Here is a 14,100-nt window from a genome sequence, read left to right on the forward strand (position 1 = left end):
ATGCAATTTGCAAGCACAGTTTCATACCTTCACCTGCTTTTGGAGCATCCTTTGTTATGATCCATTCACTAGGCTGCAGCAAAGACTGTCCATAAAACATATCCGACTCTGAGCTCGTAGTAGAGAACGCCGAGCTGCTGGATGGGGTCAGTTCTTCCAGGCGGAAAAAGTCCAGTCCCGTTGCTGTGCCACCAAAGAATCGGCATCCTCCGAGGCAGCCGCACTTATTCCGGCTTCTCTTGTTTTTCAAAGCGTCGTCAGGCCACAGGAACCACAGCCTGGCGTGTACAATAAGAACAGAATAACAAAGTGCACGCACGTCAAATAGCTCATGTCCATGATATCAGTCATGAAAGACAGAATCTTTATATGTTGTCTGACCATACTATGAAAAGATGGCAAACGGCTTATTTTTGGTACTGGGTGAGACAGTTCTCATTTGGGGCTTATCACAATAAAAAAATGATATACACGGCTACGTGCATTTAATACATTCATATAATATAATAGACAGTTGAAGAAGAGTAAATTGGTCCCCTTTTCGGTTTATAAGCCCCTAAGTGTTACCATTTTACATAATTGTGAAGGTTTTTAGTATCACATTCATATTTTGATTACAGCTGTCCCTTTGGGGGAAAGCCAGAAAGAGTGGTCTATTTCACAAACTTTTTGCCCTTGCTGTGCTTTCTTTGAACATGCAATTAAAGTACAATACAAGTATCAGATCAGAGCTCGCTGAATTTCCTATCCCAGGGCTGCTGTCACTCACCTTTTGGTTCTGTTGTCATGAGTTTCCAAGAAGCGCCTCTGGACTTCATGCTTGGAAGAATGATCGGCAGCCAGGGCTATATCTGCCGTAATAAGCCCTAAAATAACAGAGCCCGTTTCTAGCCAGAGGGCTCTGCGTAAAACGGTAGGCTGGAGTCCCAGTCTGCTGCTGTCCAGCTGCTCGAGGTACTGTCTCAGCTGGAGATCCTGGATAGCCGCGCTGATGCCTTCTCCAACAGCCTGGTTGTGGAGGTTGCAATTTGCAAGTCGTATAGCACCCATCTACCGAAGAGGAAAACAAAATAAAATCAGTGACAAAACAATGACATGACTGTTCTTTTACACTACAAAATCTCACAGATCCACAGAGGAAAAGTCGTTTCTTTTGTTATTTTTTTACAAATAAAAGCAGAACAATAATGTTATAGAGACTAACACATTAAGGTATTTGCCATTTTTGAAGATAGGATGTGAGAAAAGGTTATAATACATAATGATTTAATAATAACATTACAGCAAAGCCCTCATAACATAATTCATTTAGACAGCAACATTAATATCTCACTTTAATGTTTGTAGCACAGCCATGCTCCACCATGAAGATTTCCGCTCCGTCGACTGCCAAGCGGGTCATTCTGTATTTCAGGTCATCGGCAGGGAGGCACGGACCTGGATAACAACTTGGCTATGGCAGAGGAGCAAGAGAAGCAAAATGTTAACAGACAAGGCAGGTGGCAAAGACATATTCACAACATCTATGATAAATTATTCTGTGTGTTACTGGATCGTAATATAGCTTCGCTTCGTTCTACTCCATCGCTTCATTTGTACGTTGCTTAACGTTTACAAAACACACACATGAAAATATAAATATATATACATATAAATATAATATATAAATATATATACATAAATATAATATATAAATATATATATATATATATATATATAATTGTGCTCTATATAGTGAATGTAAATTACATTTAAGATACTCCTCTGTTAAGAAGCACTCCTTTCCTGCACACATGTTGGCACTTATTGATCAGTTTTGAATTTATTAATAGTTAGAAGAAGAAAAATCCCACGTACCTTGGAACTGCAATGGCGTCGGTCGATGCCATGTTGGCATATTACCACAGATTTTGGCCTCTCCAGCTGAAACTCGTTGCATACGACGTGGAATACAAAGGTTTGGCCCCAGTCAAGCAGGCACGCCAGCTGTAAGATGGCAGGTTACTAGCACAGTATAATCAGAAGTCAAACGATTATAATACTAGGAACATAACGGCTCAGCGTGACGACGACAAGAGGACTCAGCCGGAACGCTACACAATCAACCCCCTCTGTTTCTACAAGTTTTTAGATTTCAGAATTTAGACTTCAAATGAAGCTTTAGAGGAAAAAGTGCCCATGCCTCAATTACAGGTACTAATTGCGAGTTCCAATTTTACTTGGTTGCTAATAAATATAAGATGTTTCACCCGCTTTATAACGATAATGATCCTGCAATTGTGATCGTGGAATCCATATAGACAACGGAATTTAACCTGTATTAAATGCAGGCACAAAAGCCAATAAGGAAAATCATTCTGGCCCTCGTCAAAATCTTCTAAAGATTTTGCTCCGCAAGTTTCTTACCTAGGTCAATTATAAAAATAGAATTCTATCTACTTAACGTGACCAAGCATGGAATATATTCAAAACACAGACTTTGCCTAAAGAAGTCAGACCCTGTACACATCTGAACGATCCCCTTTATGACCAAGGCTTGTCTGTGCGACACTTTCTTTCACCCTTTCCTACAACATTTTTTTAGCACTTATACTATATCTTTGTGAAATTGTTATTTCGCTCTCAAAAAATTGAAAACCTTATTCAAACATACAAAATAATATTTTCTATCTTTGTAGATCCCAACAATCTCTGTTGAAACTTGCAGGTAACCCTAGAGATGTTCCATCACGGGAGGCCTATAAACATTTCTATGCTTTTTTTTTTTTTATAACTTTTTTTTTTTTTATAACTGTTTCACTTTTATTAAACGAGAAATGTTTGCACTGTGATGAGAAACCTCAACAGGCTCAGCTAAGAGCGAGAGACACTAGTGTTAAGATGGAAAGGATCACTCTTAGCCACAAAGGACCGGTGTTTTGAGGACAAAAAAAACACCCTTCGTCACAAATCGTTTAAGCACATTGCCTCAAAAACAGATTATTTTTCACTGCAAATATCAGTTTCCAGTTCAGATCTAAAATATATTTGTGAAAGTGGGAGAAACTGGTGGTCTCATCCAATAACAGCTTTGTACATTTTCAATCGTTTTTAATCTGTTTATCCTCAAATTTCATCCTCACGCAGCAAAACTTTTCTTTATCGCATAAAATTCAGCTCAAATTTGAAACGTATTCGTCCTTACCTGGGGAGCGGTGATCACTGCTGTGAGCGAGCCGGCTTGCACGTCTATCAGCCAGGCATACTCCAGGGAGTCTGTACCCAGAGGTAGACCTTCGGCAGAAAACATGGCATGGGCACGTAGCTGTAAACCAGATAGGCTGATGTGTCCTTCCCGGAGCATTCCGTCCACCGTTGGCCGCTGATAAAAGCACAATATTTGTACTTTAATATTAAAGAATGTACATGAAAGTACAATAAAACGCTGCGCTGCACCATAAGACATGAGTGGACAAGCCAAGTGCTAAACGAATACAGTCTCCGGCGTTACTCTGTAAACTTTAACAGTAAACTTTCTCCAGCTGTTATTGTGTAAAGTAACATCTAATTGTTCTGTTCCTGCTTGGCATCATATGGACCGTGAAGAGAAAACCAAAAGGCTGAACTGTGATGGAGATGACAGAGAACAATATATAGGGGCAAAGGAAAAAAGACAAACAGGAGACCACATATTGGAAAGAAATGTAAAGGGAGAGGGAAGACAATGAATGGAAACCATACAATTCTCAGTAAGAGACATCATTGATTACTTGATGTAGAAGAAGGTACCTGATAGTTGTCATGTACAAATATGTGAACTGGAGAAAGTACAAGTTGAAGAAATGTCTCTCTATAGGTTTTCTTCATTTCAAAACACAGCCTCTCCAGAAAAACATTTGGACAGTCTGGTCCATCATTGCCACAGTGCTATGATAAACGGAACAATGTCAACAATTGTAATATTAGTATTACAATAAACATTTTTATTCTATATTATCATTCCATTTTTTTTTTTATCATGATGCAATCTCCAATTCCTATCCACAACTATACAATTGTTTATAAACTGCGTGGTAGCCTCCACACACATTTAATTTGAATAACACTATTATGAAGACACATATGTATTTGAATCTCAAGATTGTGATACTATTAACAAAATTAGATGTTGGTATTATTACATTAGGATGCCCTGTGGACAGCACCAACCGCACAATCTAAAAGCCCTGCGTTACTCAAGCCAATAGAGAAACTTGCTCAGATCTCTACCTAAGCTTCGGCAAATGTCAAAGAAACGCAACAAAAACACACGTGATAACTCGGGTGAGGTAAGTTCCCCGAGACTGGCATTCCTACAAAACAACGAGCACTGTGCTCTTGGTAATTCGGCCGATAGTAAATCCCCAGAACACTTATGTATGCTCATACTTACATGAGTAAGACAAGAACTAAATGCTGGGTTTGCTAAATAGACTTCTATGTGTGGCTTCTGAATCTAGCTGGGAAAATGGTCCATCTGAGCTTTAAGCTTTAATGCTTTAGAGGGGGTACTCATCGTAGGGCTAAATGAGTGTCTTTTGCATTAAAACAGTTAATGTCACCGACATCAACTCAAGAACCAATGCTATACACTTACCACCGGGAGCTTTGCATGGATCTTATAAAGGTTAACAAGCACGGTGATGTCCCATGGCCGCAGAGTCAGAGGATGAACCGCTTTGGATGTGGGATCATAATCTCTCTTGTGGTTTTCCATTCCTACTGTGGTCCAGCCAGAGCTGGAAGATGTAGACATGGACAACACCGGACTGGAGAGGACTTCTTCAAAATCTGTGTACATATCATCTTCTCCAAAATAATTTTCCTGTTGTGCAACGATGGAAAATCAAGTACATGAGACAGTATCATCAAGTCATTTATTTCAAAGTATATGTGCATGAAATAGAAGTCGAGCATTCGCAGCTTGTTCTAAGCATGAAAGTGAAGTAGGTACGGATGTTTTAAAAAATCCACATAAACCAACAACGGAGGGCCTGAAACTACAACCTCCCCACGAATGGGAACATTTTTATGACACACCAAAGACACTTCACCACACTGACCACTCTCAGCCAAACAAACACGCTGATGCACATTTACACATATCACTTTCAGCCAAACTAATCCATACAGTAAAAAAACACCCCTCTAGCAGACAGTAACTGTGAGCTTTTTTATTTATAAACTTATATATATATATATATATATATATATACACACACACACACCATATATTATATATATAGTTGAGTCCTAATGGAAATATTTATCAAATAGGCACACAATGTTCCAATGCACGCACATCTCTGCAAGGGAATATTTTACATTCCAGCTACCTGAATGTACTTGCAGCCTAAGTGACTCCTTGGTGAATTCTATTTTCCTCATCTGACGAAATTATATTGGGCGATGGAAATGCAAGTCAAAAATGAATATATTTTTAAAATGAGAACTTTCATTTCAACATTATATATTCCTTTTTTGGGGCTTTTGCATACTGGTCACATCTGAAAATGTGGTGAGATAGCAGTTTTTCTGAGGACCAGTGGAATGAGAAATTCTTCCCCAGTAAATTTCCAGAGACATAATATACATTACCGTAAGAAGAGATTCCATTAAAGATCAGCCATTTCCAGCTACAACAGTCATTTAAAATGTTAACAACATCTACACTGCATTTCTGATCCATGTTATTTTTATTTTTATTTCAAAAATAAGGACATTTCTAAGTGACCCCAAACTTTTGATTGGTAGCGTACATTGCATTAATTTATATAGCGCCAGCAGATTCCGTAGCGCTGTAACAATCAGTGGGATAACTTAAGCACAATAACAGACTGGGAGAAGAGGCTCCTTCTCTTGTGAGCTTACAATCTAATCGGTATAAACGCTGAACATCTTAAGAATATGCAGGGGGGGAATAGAACAAGCTTCTGTGGTATGATTAATCAATGTTTCCAGTGCTTTGCAGAGCGAGGGAGAGCGATGTGTTATTATCTGGTACACAAGGAAATCAATAAAGGAGAGAGAACACACAGAGCCAGGCCTTGCAGTGGCTGCTGGGAAGAAACTGATCATTACCTAACTTCAGGACATATCTTGTGATTCATGCCCTGTCTGAATTCTCTTCTGATTCAATGAATCGAGGAATTAGGCATTATTACCGCCACATACCATGTATGTCGCGAGGATAAGATGTTGAAAAATTAAAAAACTTGGCTCTGAAACAAGAATTTTAACAAAAAGGACCATCGCATTTTTTTTTTCTTGTCATGTAAAATTAATCTTTATACTAAACTAAATTAAAAGATTTTTTTTTTCTTAAGACTGGAATCACAAAAGCCACAATTACTTTTCTCAAGACGCCATTTTAGTATAAAACAAACAATGATCCCGCCATATCCTCATCTCTCCACACTAAAAATGTAACTCTTTGCTTAGAGACCCGAGGGTGTCCGTATATTTATTTTAATATGTCTTCAGACCAGCACCTAAACAGTCTTCTGTCACGTCCCCGTCTGCCTTTTGTGATTTCTATAATACATACACCGCGTTTAAAGAAAGCCGTGGGCCAGGCACAGAAGGTTTTAATATATCCACCTGTACAAATCTGTAAAAATTAACAAATAATCATTGTAAGGCTCTGAGATAAGTGTGAAAGCTCTCGATCTCTTCCCCTGCACAGCGCAGGTCTAAGACAAAGGCTCGGCACATGCCTATTATTCAACGCACTTTATTTATTACCAACAGCTATCCTACAAAAGCTCCGCAGCTCTCCCGCAGCGAGAACGGATACCGCTCTGCAGAGGTGAGCTATTTCAGTCCCCGTAAGCTTTTCCAAATACTACCGACAGCTGTAAGCTTTCTAATGCAACAAACTAAATAAAGGGAGGGAAAAATAGGATACTTTGGATTGACGAGGGTCCCACAGCTTCAAAAAGGTTCATGTAATGCTTTCAACCTTAAAGCCCACCTTAATTCCGCACTATTTCAGATACAATAAAAGAAGGTGCTACCAAAATGGTAATTCTCAAACTGAAGAATCAACCTGGTTCAAAAAAGTATTTTAATAAAATGACCCACCCCTATTTTCATGCTAAATGCACATCGGGATGGATTCCAGAGCATTATATTGCATACAAATCAATGTGTTCTTTCTTTAGTTATTGGATTTCTCTCTCTCATTCCTCTAATCCCACAGCTGTTTCTAAAGAAAACCGGGAGCATATGACCGTACGATTCCTACGCGAGCTCAGCACAACTGACATTCTAGTTAAAGGGAGTTGGGGTCCCATGGAAATTAACGGGAGTTGCAGCAGCCAATCATCATGGCGTCCAGACAGGCACCAAAAAATAATAATATTGTTTTAGGGACTATGCCGTTGCTAGAATGTATCTATATAGTAAAATAAACCAAATAGATCTTTAGCTATAGTTCGCAAGAAGCAATTAAGTTGTAGCCCAGATGCTCTGATGCAATCACACGAAAAACAAAGGAGTGAAATACACCAAGCAATCATACGGGATGCATTACGATAGTGACAATCATGCATCAACTGGCCCTCTAAACCTGGGCTGTATTAAAACAACAGTATACCTTTATCGAGACAAATGACTTCAGCAACGGTCCATACAAAACGACCTGTGAATCTGGGGAGAGCTCGATCTCCACGTGGAGTTTATCTGGGGGCAGCTCTGACGGATCCACAATAGGGGTACTGGAGGCCGTTGGTGAGGAGATAACCCGTTCCAATGGTTTCTGACTGGGTCTCAGATTAGACAGCATGGACTGCTCTATTTCAGAAACTGGGAACAGGAGAACAATATATACACATTAAAAAATATATATATTTTTACAAATATGTGGACATTATGGTTGCTGTCAATGAGCCAGAAAACATTGATTTCAAGACCAAAATGAACACTTACGCGACTGTTTTAGTTGTTCATCTGCCTTTTGGGGATAGATTGGATGCCAAGTATAATCAATGTTTAGAATGACAGACGGAACTGTCCAGCATTCCACCCAACCAGTCCTGAAGAAGGAGGAAGAATTAAAAAAAAGGTGCTGTGAATTCATTAGTTAATATGTTTTTACTAGTTAATAAATAAAAGTTCACAAACACAACGTGATATTACATACATATGGTGTTTAAGAATTATAGTTTTCAAATCCTGGAGGAAAACCATCATATACGTGCAGGCAACATAATCCTGATTAAAGGAAACACACGTGCACTCCTGTTATTTTTGACACTTACCCGGACTCTGTGACGTTCCTCCATTTAGGCTTACAAGTTTTCTGGCCGCTTTGGTTTTCGGCCGAGTTGCACGAGTCAGGGCTGGTTTTATTCGGATGACAGTCTTTTGCCAACGTAAGTAGCGAGTACTTACTTGGGTGGCAGTCAGGGAGATACAAATGAAGGTCAACATCGCCTCCCTAAAAAAACCAAACATACAAAATTGTATTAGTCAAACCGAAGTGTCCTGTTTTCTAGGAAACAGTCCTGATTTCAGGGCACTGTCCATGGACGGTAGGCTTCATGGGCTCACTGGGGGGGATTCTCTGATCTCCTGTGACTGGACCCCAGTATATGGCCAGAGGTAGGTAGGTACAACAATATTGCACTATTGGAGTCTTGTTATTTTAGAATATTCTACGATGATATTAAAGAAGAAAATGTTATTGCTATCTTTGATGAGCTTTTCTCTCACCATACATTTGTGATCGTAATTCACCAAATTTATACATATTTTGTATTATTTTTCCTATGTACATGCCGAGCCGTGCAGATCGATGTACCCAACATTAAGCATACATTCTATAATTACAAGTAGTCCATATTGGGACATTATGGTAGCATGGAGGAGGACACATTATTTGAACTTCTAAAGGAGTAAATCGTCAGTTAAATAGTAAATATCCCTGTTGTGCGCTGCACACACGCACACACACGCACACACGCATTCAGAAAGCCGCACTTACTTTTAGAGAGAACCTTGTGTTGCATGTAGTGGGTACGAAATCGGTAAATGGCAGCGCAAAATCAATGTTTAATGTTTCTCCGCAAGCAGCAAGATACACTACAAGAACAAACAAACAGAAAGTGAGTGGTGGAAAAACAGGGGGAAAAAAGCCACAAATCGATACAATAACATTCAACACTTTGTGAAAAGAAAGCAGCGATAAAAAGAGACTTGCAGACGTACTTTGTGTCTACTATTAATGGTGGCTTTTGTGCTCTGTATTGATTTACGAGCCAAGATGGATGGAAACGTGAAGCCAAAAGAAGTGTAAAGCAATTATAGGAGCTTATTGTTCGCAGAGAGAGGTGCGAGCACTTGGAAAAGACAAAAGGAACGGTTCCGTTTTATGATAAGCGAAAAGCCAGGTACGGCAAGAATGAGCATACGCAAAACACAACATGTGATTCAGAGCCTGGTGACCTAAACGGCGTGCAGTTCGGTACAGAATCCAAGAGTAACCGATTGTGTCCAAAAACCTGTTCATTTGTGCATTAGTTATAAATGAGATCTGCTGAATGGAGTTACGCATGAACCCTGTTTGAAACGCAAGTCCTTTGAAAAGACGTACACTTAAACTTAATAACCTAATGAACAGAGCACTTAAAAGGGCACCCTAACTAAAGAGTTTGTATTGTTACTACAGGTTTGAATCCTGTAAACCGGGTTAATGCTATACAAGAAAGTCAGCGGAATCCTAACAAAGCTGCTATCGTTGTTATGTTACATACTACTTGTTATGTCCTGTCCACCCATTGTACAGCGCTATGGAATTTGATGGCGCTATATAAAACAAATAATAATAATAATAATATTGCATGGCACAGAGGAACCTTACCGTTCTCCTGCTGTCTGGTAGAGCTATCTATCCAGTTGTGTTGGTTGGCTGCCCAGATCATTTCGAACTGGTGAAACATAATCTTCAGATTCCAGGTATACGGGACAAATGAAAAGAGATCGGGCGCGCTGTCACTGGACCAGTCTTGAATCAGATCTAAAATTAAAGAAAGAAGAAAAGAAATCTCTCATACATATTTGCATTTGCCGCACACTGAAGGGCATTCTAGTAAGTGGAGAAAACGGCACGTCTACTCGTATGGAGGAGTGTGGGATAGCAGTTTATGAAGTCAGTTAGAGTCTTGCCCTAAGCGCTGCATCTTTCAACTCGTAGGTTCAATTAAGAATTAGCCTCTGTGAATATACTTGGTTTACACAACTATCAGATCTTAAATAAATACAAAATCATGGAAAATGCATATTTAAATAACTAGGTCTTTAAGATGAAGGTAGCTAATATCTTATACAACGAAGACATATTTACAGATGTGGTACGTGTATGCATTGTATGGTAGACCATGCAAACCGGTACTAGCAATGTCTTCCCAAAAAGCTTGGAATACCATACAAAATTCAATACTAATCAATTAAAGTCAGATTTTATTCATCGCTGGCACTGTATGTACCCAGGGAGCAAGCATCTTAATTCAAATTCTTCATGTTTGCAGCATGACAAAATCAGTCAAGATTTCCCTGAAAAAGCAGAATACTTACCTGTGAAGAAGTTTTTCTGTGCAAAGATAAAGTGGTAAGTTGCCTTGTAAACTTCAAGTCCGCACTGCCAGGTTTGGGGCATGTTCCAGATCCTGGGATAGCTGGCATTTATGTGGAACTGGGGGGGGAGAACAGCATTACATGTTTAATTCTACACACTTTGTTCTACAAAACTATACACAATAATATCTCATAGAAGTAGAGTCGCCCCTACCCCACGGTGACAGCTGGATAATGGCCATGGCTTCCACTCCTATAAGGTTGAGCCAGGTTAACAAAGAATCATGGAGGGTGGACTCCTCGTGAGTTGCAGAAAAACTGCAAAGCCCTGCCTCAGTCTTTAAAATCTCTTGAGAAGAGCACTAATCGCCTTCTATAACGACTGTCAGAGCCGTTACAATTCCACAGAACGTTCAATTCACTGCACTGATACATTTACGCAAACACAGAGTAGATAACGAGGCCTTAATTGTGTCTCGGCCTGTTGCCTGACGCCAAGTCTCTCTCTCTCTAGTCTTAATAATCCTGTTCATAATGACATTTGCACAAAAAGTACACATCGCAAGGAGCTAAGATGGAAAAACAAGTGAGAACTTACAGCTATCATTTCTGCCTCCAGAAGGCTCCTGAACTGCATGCTTGTAGTGGTGTCGACGTGTAACAACTGCCCTTTAATTGTCGGAGAATAACCTAATCGATGTGGGGGGGGGGAGTCACCAAGTGGTTAATAATAATAATAATAATAATTTCATGACAATGCTTTTAATTCATTCAACAGCAAGATCAGAAGAAAAAAAGGACAAAGTAAAATTCATTCGAAAGCACCAGCTACGAGTCATGGAAGTTCTAGTCGGCCCATGAAGGGCCATATGTTCCAATTGCTGAATGTGGTAATTGGAAGTCACAACGCATTCTTAACAAACTTTAGTACACACGTAATATACAGATGCACGTTTTGGCTAGTACATTTGTAGCACTTAATGAAAGGTAGCAGATTGGGTGGACTCCATGGATGGACATGTTTTCTGCTGGCTGGGAATGCTTAGTGTTAAATACGTGAAATCACATAAACCATGCAGTGATATTACATATATACATATATATATCCGATACATTTGATAACATCTGACAGCCATAACATACTGCCAGTTAAAAACCACAATATTATTTGGATTCGGGATAATCGGATAGATCTATCTCATGGATGTTTAAATCCCTCTAGTGTATTATCCTCTACCACTTCCACTGGAGGGTAGCACCATTTATCTAATTATCTTACTATAGAGTGAGTGTATTAAATATACTGTATATAAGCAAGTCATGCAATGAAACCGCACAGAAAAGTATTTCTGTTATGGATTTGGCATGCGTCATGCTCCCACAGAGATCATATTTAGGAAATTATCTAGGAAAGGCGTAAGGGCAAACATTTTGACATGAAACACTGACAAACTAACCAGAAGGTTCAGAAGCAAATGAAAATCCTACCATTTTCAGAAACAGTCATGGGGATGTTCACTTCCAAATAGGATCCTGCCCACACGTTCACATGCACGGCATTGGTTTCCTGTAAATGAATTAAACAAAGAATACTACATAAAATAAACAACAAGCCTCATCTCGTTTAAAACACAAGCATGCTTCAGAGCAAGGGTATGAAACATGGTAAAATAAATCTACTTGTTTAATACACACAGACCTGTTCTACAAGTCAAAAACGGTAAATAAATATAACTATTCTTAAACGGGGAAATGGTTGCTGTAAAATCATGCAGATTCCTTCAATGCCTGTCCCACTCAGCTATTAAATAATCCATAGTCAACAGCTTCTAATTCGATGGAGAAACACTCCTGCTGATGATGAATCAGAAAGCCCACAGGGCGAGACTGTATCACAGAGAGAGAAAGCACTGCCATGGCGTTATCCAATTATTACATGCAGCACGTCTCCTGGGTGTGAGGTCTCCTGCTGCTGGGAGGTCAAGCATTATGGACAATACCCAGGATAATGATCCACAAGAGATCATTAGTAGACATTTGAGGATATTCACTACAGATTGATTTTACAGGAGACCGGTTTATTTCAGTTCCCTGACATCAACAGTATGAAGGAACAACCCCAGGGAGCTTCTCCCGCAGGATGGCACTAGCTGACCCTGTATTACATTACGGTTAAATCAGCAACGGCATTTTATCTATGCACTATAACCGGCCGGATCAATTTCGCTCTACATGAAAAGTTTCACCAGGAAGATGCAGCGTTCAACTCTTCTGCACGCTCTCCCTTTTCGTGAATCAGCCACAATATTCCAACAAAGAACACCAATGCCAAGCCCTTGTTTCGTACGAACTCTTACTCTGTTTTTGGTAAAGAGGAGATCGATTGTAGCATTTGCGATGATATTCATCCTTAATTCAAAGGCCTGTATCTGCCTTAGCTTTCCTGGCTGCGCAACTTCTGTAACTTTCATGACCTGGTAGTCCGGAGGAAAGAAAAATTTCCACAAACAGTCCCTAAAAAAAAAAAATGCATATAAATAATATATATATATATATATATATATATATATATATATAATTTTTTTTTGTTTTGTTTTTATTTTTAATTTAATTTTATTTTTTAGGGCAGGATGAGTGAATGCTAAACATTACTTAAAATGGTATTTTGAAAAACAATCAAGTCAGCGAACGAGGCAGAAAGTGAGAATAGAATTAGATCACAGCCTTCATCACCTGCCCGGGATGGTATTATGTATGCCACAGGACTAAGCATTTACAAGCTCTGTTTAATCTTATGAAATTGTCTCATATATAAATCAGGAGATTCCAAAGGGATTCATGGTGTGGTTCTGAAGAGCTTTTTTCTGCCTGAAAACTGAACTTGCTTTATTATATAAAATTATCGCTTTAATAATTTACAAGTGCTGGCATATGAGTATTTCACACGGGATAGTACTAATTCATTGGGTATTGTTCAGCAATAATAGCTAAGAACTGGAAAAGTAGCTTGTCAGTAAGATGGGATCCGATAATCTACCACACAGTGTTTCCATTAAAAACGGAAAATATTTGGATCAATTAAAATCTAAATTCTCTCAAGGACGGTACATTTTTTATCATCCAAACAGTAGGGTTTATCTAGACTACAGGTTGATGCGTCACCTCTCGTTACTCCCGGCTCGTCTAGGAGCTTTGTTGTTTTACGTTTAGCCACTAAGCACTTTCATTGGTATCAATAACTGCATTCACACGCTGTGTAAAGCTTTTTCAATAAACGTAATGTATACTTTATGGTTACGTTTTACCACAAAGTGTTTTGCAGTAAAATGAAATATGAAAGAAAAACATTTGTATAGTTCACATAGGTGGATAAGGTAGGTTTCTAGGTTTTCTAAGGAATGCATTCGGTTTTGTCTGAATCATCGATACCATAGCGCGGACAACGTTATTTTCAACAGTTAAAATAGTTACATTTCAGGACCGTAAGTATATGCAGTTACAGGACAT

General features: G+C 39.1%; 1 protein-coding gene across 1 annotated transcript in view; it reads right to left on the bottom strand.

Moving 5' to 3' along the window:
* BLTP1 (bridge-like lipid transfer protein family member 1) overlaps positions 1–14,100 on the bottom strand; it is a 90,855-nt gene that overhangs the window by 51,479 nt on the left and 25,276 nt on the right. The window contains exons 11-26 of the mRNA XM_053461413.1: positions 12,951–13,107; positions 12,082–12,160; positions 11,192–11,283; positions 10,594–10,711; positions 9,881–10,036; positions 9,005–9,102; positions 8,280–8,458; positions 7,948–8,054; positions 7,616–7,824; positions 4,616–4,843; positions 3,769–3,906; positions 3,185–3,361; positions 1,858–1,986; positions 1,334–1,453; positions 770–1,050; positions 28–278 (exon numbers count right to left, since the gene is read on the bottom strand). Of these exons, the coding sequence (XP_053317388.1) occupies positions 28–278; positions 770–1,050; positions 1,334–1,453; positions 1,858–1,986; positions 3,185–3,361; positions 3,769–3,906; positions 4,616–4,843; positions 7,616–7,824; positions 7,948–8,054; positions 8,280–8,458; positions 9,005–9,102; positions 9,881–10,036; positions 10,594–10,711; positions 11,192–11,283; positions 12,082–12,160; positions 12,951–13,107 (2,519 nt within the window). The remainder of the gene's footprint in view (positions 1–27; positions 279–769; positions 1,051–1,333; positions 1,454–1,857; positions 1,987–3,184; positions 3,362–3,768; positions 3,907–4,615; positions 4,844–7,615; positions 7,825–7,947; positions 8,055–8,279; positions 8,459–9,004; positions 9,103–9,880; positions 10,037–10,593; positions 10,712–11,191; positions 11,284–12,081; positions 12,161–12,950; positions 13,108–14,100) is intronic.

The sequence above is a fragment of the Spea bombifrons genome, chromosome 1 (assembly GCF_027358695.1).
Source record: "Spea bombifrons isolate aSpeBom1 chromosome 1, aSpeBom1.2.pri, whole genome shotgun sequence".
Lineage (NCBI taxonomy): Eukaryota > Metazoa > Chordata > Amphibia > Anura > Pelobatidae > Spea > Spea bombifrons.